The sequence below is a fragment of the Sipha flava genome, unplaced genomic scaffold, assembly GCF_003268045.1.
Source record: "Sipha flava isolate LNK unplaced genomic scaffold, YSA_version1 67_pilon_pilon, whole genome shotgun sequence".
NCBI lineage: Eukaryota > Metazoa > Arthropoda > Insecta > Hemiptera > Aphididae > Sipha > Sipha flava.
The window spans coordinates 2,439,275-2,448,319 of NW_020273607.1; the positions used below are offsets into that span (position 1 = coordinate 2,439,275).

Here is a 9,045-nt window from a genome sequence, read left to right on the forward strand (position 1 = left end):
TCGCGCAATAACATAGAAAAATATTTTTCTTTTGAACATATTGAACGGAGCCATAATAAATCTAGATATATTATGCTTAAACTGATCTATATTTAGTGTCTTCTGCTTAACCTTTGGGTCTGCTGCGACATCATGAAAATGAGGTTGACTTATCTTTTTAAATTTTAAATTTGTTATAAACGTAGAATATCTAATGTAGTCTAAGAAATACGAGATAGATTATATTTTTCATCCGTGTTGATGGCGTGTAATTAAGTGTATTACAACCAGTAAATAATTTAAACAGGAATAAAAGCAATATTTATTAGTCGAGCAAAATGCTTAATTAGGATACATGACAATACACTTGTAAAGTTATAACCTCTACGTGTATAATTGATGTGCCTTATTCCTACAGTAACTATACTTGTATAAGAGTATAATAACTATTCAAAATATTTTATTAGTATAAACGAATTTTCTTTTCATTAATTACCTTACATCTACACTAAAAAAACGCAAATAAAATTTAAAACCTAATGTAAAACGTATTGTTCATACTCCCAAGCACATATTTGTTTCCGAAAATAATGAAAATGATTTTAAATTTTTTATTTGGAGGTTCTTGCATAGTGTTAAAACTATTACACGTATTCATATAGACTCCTTTGTTTTCATACGCTTTTATTTATTACTCCCTAGCTGTATAAAAACAAATTGTCATTTAGTGTCAACTGCTTAGAAAACAGTGTTTAATTTTAAAATATTTAAAACACATACACACATATACATACACATGCACAAGAAAAACAACAATAATTAGTCGAATCAACATATGGGTATAATATTTTGAAGGGATAAAATCCAAAAACACATTGCCTTCTTTCTCTAATCGTTTCCATTGTAAAATATTCTTGTAAAATATTGAGGTATAAAATAAAATAATACAAAGGAATCGAAATTCACTAATGTTGAAAAATACATTTTTTTTTTTAATAAAAAAATGTTTAAAACAAAATAAAACACAATATTAATGAACATAAATATTATTTTGAAAATATTTACTGTAAAATTAATTAAAAAAAAAAATAATAATAATAAATAAATTTTACTTGATATTATAATTCTCATACTAATACTATATAATACTAATCTATTAAATAAACTACACGAAAAATTATATTTAAAATTTGTGACGCTAAACACTAAATGACGTCATACTGGTCACGGGTGTCATGTGACACATTTATTAATCACTGTAGTAGGAAACTTCCCGATCATACATGGGATAACGTTTCTATAGAAATCGTATTAGGAATTGTCCAGTTCAAATGTGGTTATTAGGGATTTTCGCGTGTAGGAAGCGGCACTGAACCGAAACAGGGTCACCATTGTGTTGTGACATCTCTGTGGCGACACATCGGTGACGCAGGGATGTATCTAAATAAAACAAATTGGAAACGCTCACACGGTTCAACCCCACGGATGTAGGAAGAAAGCGTATTGAATTAATGATTGAAAAAATATCAGATATAAATAATTTACGACGATCGAAACTGTATTAGTATAATTATCTCCTACACGTTAATAATCCGGAAATGCGACGTTACCATTATTAACGTGACTAAATACAAGGCATAGACAAATGATTACATAACAATTATTATTATCGAATTGTTAACCGCATTATTTGTAGCATAACATGTGTTATTTGTATTTTATGGATAAATGTGTATTAAAGCGATGATACATCGTATATTTATAATTGCACGACGGCAAGTGACCAGCAGTTACTGTGTATTGTCATAAGTGTTTTGACATTCATATTATTTCTTGTGATATTGAACAGATGTGAGATTACAAAATCGATAGTAGATACGGCATAGCTTTCGACTGCACACAATCATAATCTGAAAGTAGAACATAACTTATTTATCTCTGCGAGAACTACAGTTCATTGTGTTCTCAGAATTACAACCGGTATCCCATACCTATTATCCTAACATTACCCAAATATCCTTAAATATATAAAAAAAAACACAAATATGCATAAAAAATATGTAAAAAAACGAATAAAATTTACAGGAGAATGGTATATTGAGTACCCAAATATCCTTAAATATATAAAAAAAAACACAAATATGCATAAAAAATATGTAAAAAAACGAATAAAATTTACAGGAGAATGGTATATTTATATTTATATCAATATTCGGTCTGATACTCAAACATAGGACTAATTATTTTTGAGATAATATTTTACCTACTATTTTTCACGAGAAAAGTGTACAGCAGTTCTCCTGGATAGTGGCGTATTTAATAAATATACGCTCTGTGTTGAAATCATTTTTTCAACCGCCCTCATCTTAAAAAAATAAATTCTAAGTTAGACAATTACAAAATACATTTTATGAAAAAATCAGCAGTTTTGTAATATTTCTTAGGTATAAATAGGATTGTAAAATTTCATAAAATATATAATTTGAGTGAAAAATAAAAATTTTGTTTCATTTCAGTAAAAATATAATGCTTTATGTTTTATTTTTTATGGAATACTTTTTATATTATTAATTGTACTAAATAGAAATAAAAATTAATTTATATAAATTAACAATTAACACCATATTAGTTTATAGTTATTATACTCGTAATTTATAAATATTGATTTAAGAGGTAAGAGACCAATAGTCATTGTAACACCTGAAGACATTTTACAAAATATAGATGAATTTATAAATAAGTTGCCAGTAGTCCCATTACTCATCAGCTATCACATTATTTCAGAAGTTTCTCATCAAAAAAATATATCGGTATCTAGTGAGTTTAAAAGTTAAGCACATATTCATAAAATTTATTGTGAATACTATGAAACACACAATATTATACCAGCATCTGGAAATATTTTTAAAGAAAGATGAAAGTTACAATTCAATATTGGAGTACAATATGTATTTATATACAAATAATAAATAAAATATATATATATATATGTATAAAAGATAATAAGCATAATGTAATTAAATAAATCTAATTTAATTAAAAATAAAAATTAGCTCCTTTGAATAGTTAAACAAATAACAGTATAAAATATAAAATCATAATAATTAGCCATTAGGTAAATATACATTTTTAAATATTATACTATTAAAAGTATGGAAATTAAAATTAAAATTACTGAATTCATATAATATAAATATATTATTTAAAGATAACAATATAATAAAATAAAAATAAGCTTCTTTGCATAGTTAAACAAATCATAAATTAAGGAAGTATAATGTTCTCATCAATATACTCAAAAAAGTATGGAAATTAAAATTTAGATGGCTGAAAACACTTCAAAAAACTTGACTATTAACATATAAATAAATCACAGGTGATTAGAACTATTACTTATTAGACGAATATTATCATAAAAATAGCTGCTATCAATAATAATGCACCGGTTTTGTCGTTACTACATATATATTTATATATATATTAATATTAAACATATCTGTGGTCGTTACCTATTTATAGGCATCTGATGGACTATAAAACGAGAATAATAATAATAACACGTTAAATGGGAGAGCCCAAGATTGTACCGAAACGACATCATACAATATCAACTGATTAAATGACATTTTACAGTTAATATCTCAAACGTAAAAAAAAATATTTTTCAATATTTCATGTGAAATATTTCAAATTTACAACCCTAGGTATATATAAAGTAATATACTTATATATACCATACATTTATACAACACTATAAACCTATATTTTTTCTTATTTTTTTCAAATCGAATATTACCTAATAATAAACATTTAAAAAAGATAAAATTAAAAAACAAAAATTTTATTTTAAGAAAAATAAAATGAACGCTTTAGACAATATTTTATACTAATTATATACACAATGATTTATGTAATTAATTTAACAATAAATATATTTTATTAGATTGATTACATAAATTAACTGTTTAATTATATATAATAAAATAATCTTTGGGTTACAATTTTTTTCTTAACTTTTGAGAAACGAAAGATTCAATAATGTTATTAAAATTAATGGTTTTTATTGAATCAGCTTCAATGTGGAGGAGTACAAATCAATTAAGATGATTTTCTCCCATAAATGATCTTAATTAAGTTTTGACGTGTTTTAGTGTAAAAAAGGCTTAAATATCATTCTTAGAACAATATCAGTATAAGGATAGATTTCAATAAGCTATTTTACCATATACCACATTAAACACATTGAACACTTTTAAGTACAATTTTATTTTCCTTTTATACAATTTTAAGCGTGTCCTAAGGTGAATATATGCATTTATGAATGATATTTCTAAATATTCCGGATGTACTTTCTAAAGTAATTAAGCTTTTTTGCACGTCTCTATGCTGGTGATGGTTATTAGAGAAATTAAAAATTGTTATAAATAGAAAAGTTCAACAATATTTTTTAAAATACAAATATTGTAGGTATGTATTTCAAACACACAACAATACCGAAAAAAGGTATAAAAGTTAAAAAAAAAATCATTAACACATCATAAGCAAATGCTATAAGTTTTTGCATCCCCAAAAAATTTGCCTCTTGGAGTATTTCGTGGTGTTTGCCCTTTTTGTCCCTCCTTTTAAATGAGTCACTGCTCCTTGGTCGTGCGTACGAATTTTACGCGGCAATAAAATTTTACATATTTTAAATATAAACGTGTAAGATATGAATGAACCAAAACTAAATACCATTTACATCGTTCGAATCCCAATTCCATCAGTGATACGACGCGTTTTCTTTAATCTCGATGAGTCAACTCACATACAATATAAAGCTAATGGACACAACATTCATGCCCCATAACCGAGCCACTGTTCATATACATTGTGGTCACGTGTGCACCCAGAGGCCATCAAACGTTACGGACCACAGTTCCGCGCACGGACGTGTCGTTGTTATAATATGCGTTATTAATTTATTATCACGATTGTCACGAATCCTACTCGAGGATGTACGACGCGAAGTGCGCAATAATAAGCAGTTGTAGTAATATATAGTCATAGGCGCCGTCAGGAATTTCATCAGAGGGGTACATCCTGCATGGTATATACGCTGATTTCTAAAAAATGATTAAATTATTTATGTTAAAGAAGTTTTCAAATTTTATGGCAGTACAAAATTATTTTCGTTTTCTTTGACGGCTACAAAGTAATATAGGCTACTAGAAAATTCGATAATGATATTAATAATCTCTATACTACATTTCTTAATGTTATTCTTTTTTTTTTTTAATCCAATGGGGTGCAAGTGCACCCCATTGCATCCCTTTCATGGTGCCCATATATATAGTAGTTAGTGTAGTGGCGAAGAAATTGTTTTGAAGTAATTTCTCCTTCAAAATGTTAGATGGGTACCCATCCGGCCTCTGAAACAAAATATCAAGCCAACTAGGTTGGCTAGGAATATCATAGAAAATAGAAATATATTACGTATATAAATATTTATCTTGCTCGTGTAACCTACGTCCTAAACTCTACACCATAAAACAGGTTTATTATAGTTCAAAAATGTAATAATAAATTAGTGATCCGAAAACATCAGTATGTCGATGCAGATGGTCGTCGTCGATCAGATATAACGTGTCATTAGACTACTAAGCTTCTAGAAATTCGCTCAAAATAACTTATACTCGTACGATATAATAATAAAATAAAATCCTTGGAATCCCCACTGTCAACAATATTTTATTCAAATTACAAAAATAAAAGATAACTTCTAAACAACAACAATAAGAACTACTAAAAAAAAAAAAGCTCACAAAAATAAAATGTAATATATTACCACGATATTGGTGATACACGATTGCGCAATTTTTCCTTTTTTGATCCAACTAATTACACTACGATTGCGCTTCGATCTCTTTTTACCTGATAAAATCGCAACACCATTGCGTACTAAATTATATGTATATATACTATGTATAATAATTTATATACAATATAAAATAATGTATACAATACATACTTTCTATAATTTGCATATACAGGGTCTGGCAAAAATCCTCCCGTATTTAGAGCTTACGCTGTGTGAGTTGTGGTGTTGGTACAACTATGAAGGGGGTATCGATCGATAGCGGTGTACGTGCCATTTTTAGTAGGCGCAATGGCGTGGACTGGTTAACATCGTGCTTTTGTTGTAGAGGAGTATATACGTAATGGTGGTTCTGCGATTTCTACTTAGTGAGCATTTCGCATCCGGTTCAAACTTGGCCGACATGATTCTGTTCGGAATAGAAAAACAATGCTCGTTTAGGTGTCCAACTTTAGAGCAACGGGTTCTGCACTGAAGAAAAAACCACCTGGCCGACCTTTGACCATAACAACACCGGAAAATGTGTGAGGGCGTCCATCCAGAAATCTCCAAGGCGTTCAGCAGTTAAACATGCAGCTGCCCTGGGACTTTCTGATAGGAGTGTAAGAAGAATCTTGCACAGAGATCTTCATATGCACCCATACAAAATGATGATTACACAAGCACTAAGTGAGAGAGATTTTGAAACTCGTAGAGCGGTGTGTGAAGACATTCTTCAGAACATTCCCGCTGGTAATGTTTTGATTTTGTCTGATGAGGCCCACTTCCACTTGTCTGGTATTGTTAATAAACAAAATTACCTCTACTGGGCAGTAGAAAATCCTCAAGAACTTCATCAACGGCCACTTCACAGCCCATATGTGACAATTTGGTGTGCAGTATCTGATTTTGGTGTGTTAGGTCCATATTTTTTTGAAGAAAATGGACTATAAGTAACGGTTAATTCGGATCGGTATTGACAAAAGTTATGTTCAAAACAAAGTAATAATTGTATTTAATGTAAAATGGCATATTATGTGTAATTCAAAAATAAAAGAATTTGTTCTGTATCTTTGTTTATTAATTTGCAATTACTTTTTGAAATATGGGAGGTTTTTTTGCCGGACCCTGTACATGCATTCAAGCTATTAATTCAAAAAATGCATTTTTTCAAAATCGAAATGAAAAGTTGATTGAGCTAATGATAGGTATAATAATAATATCGACTAATGACTATCAGTATAGAATAAAAAAACAGTTTTTAATAAAAAAAATTTTAACTACTGACCATGTCAGTATATAAATTTAGCATACATGTAATTTAGAAAAAACGATTTTTAACCAAGCCAACGATGATAATTTTTTGATAGTCCTAAGTCTGTAATAATTGCGAAGAAAAATTGTGAATGAATTAAATAGGTAATAAGTTTGAGTGCATGTATATAAAAATCATATGTAGAAAGTATGAGTATTGTATACATTATTTTATGTTGTACATAAATTATTATACATAGTACAAATACACATATTATTATTTAGTGCGCAATGGTGTTGCGATTTTATCAGGTAAAAAAAGGATCTGGGCACAATCGTGTTGCAGCCCACAATATTATAATACGATCCAACGAGGGGAAACAGTTGTTCATGCCAAACATTTAAAAAAAATTTCTGTGGTGAAAATAGCATTAGAATAGATAAGAGGGTGGGTGGTTAGTTAGGTAACTTGTATCCTTTTTTTCTCCTTACCAATATGGAGTTCAACACGTCACTGGTAGTAGTTATAGTAATAGTAATTGTAATAGTAGTACTAGTAGTACTTGTTATACATTAATAATCTAACCATGTTCATAGTCACTAAGGGAAGTGATACCGCACGTCAAAAAAGATCGGCGATTGTCAAAAATCGAGACGCTCACATTGGCCAAGAACTACATCATCGCTTTGACAAAGATCATATGCGAAATGAGAGGCGAACTGGACCCATTCAAGGACCGACCGGAACCAGTGGGTGGCTCACGCACTGCCGCTTCCAGAAACACTGAATCTTCATCGTCCGTGGCAGCGGTGGCGACCGCGGCGGCTGCAGAAATCGACAGGCGACTGCAATTGGCATTACAAAATTCGGACGAATCAATGGATCTCTCTTAATCAATGGTCCTACCATTACCACTAATACCACCACTACCAAAACCATCTCCTTTACTTACATAATAATACCTGTATGGGAAAAATTTTAATTAATATCTAGTCAATTTTTCTCCTTCTTCGTTGAGTTATTCACTTTAATCCGGTATATATAAATATATAAGACACATATTAGTAGGCCGATTTTCTATAATTTATAACGTATATATAACATTTATACAGACAACTATGTAACCGAACCGAAATATTCGAAATTTATTTTGGATGTATGTGACCCAAATTTATAGGCATATAGCTGAAGTGCCACGAAGAGACAAATTTTTCTACTTTGGTCTCCTATACTTTGAGTAACATACAAAAAAAAAACATTTTGCGCAATGAACACTTGTTATTTTGTATAATAAGAATTATAAGAAATCCCGTTTTTGTCGTCATTCCCCTTGAATTTCCATGTGTAGATACCCTTCCAAATCATAGTTTCAAACATCCTTTTCTATACACTCCTTCTATATTTGTTTTTATTTTATCCCGGAAAAAAACCGAGACACCAATACACACTAAAATATTTATAACTATTATATTATTACTATTATTATTATTAATATTATTATAACTATTATGTATAATATAATATATAACAGTGGTTTTCAAACTGAGTGCTACAATCATTCTCTAAGAAAGCCATGACCTCTTGATTTTTTTTATAAACGACCGATTACATTACATTGTGATACATGAAAATGGATATGTTCAAACGTAATGCATCTGCAATTTATATATTATAGTTTATGTATAATAAAGTACAATTTTTTTTATCGACTTTGGTGTAAAAAATTAAATAACGACTTAAAATAGGTCTCAAAAATTTGTTTAGTTGCAGTGTTTAAAAATTTTTTTTGAAAACCACTGATATATAACATTTTATGTAGACAGTGTCTACTAGATATAGAAAAAAAAAATTCTGCGTAAGACTTATAATTGCGTTACTTTTGCATTTGCATGTATTAATATTATTATTGTGATTATTAAATATATACCTATATTGCTGATTATCTGAGTCATGGAATATTACGATTCAGAAGTGACTA

At 29.1% G+C, this 9,045-nt stretch overlaps 1 protein-coding gene across 5 annotated transcripts in view; it reads left to right on the forward strand.

Annotated features, from left to right (window-relative positions):
• LOC112691915 (protein dimmed-like) overlaps positions 1-8,797 on the forward strand; it is a 47,764-nt gene extending 38,967 nt beyond the window's left edge. For all 5 annotated transcript variants that reach the window (XM_025566359.1, XM_025566357.1, XM_025566360.1 and 2 more), the window contains one exon: positions 7,664-8,797. In XM_025566359.1, coding sequence (XP_025422144.1) covers positions 7,664-7,960 — 297 coding nt within the window. In that variant the 3' untranslated portion in view covers positions 7,961-8,797. The remainder of the gene's footprint in view (positions 1-7,663) is intronic.
• The last annotated feature ends 248 nt before the right edge of the window (positions 8,798-9,045 follow it).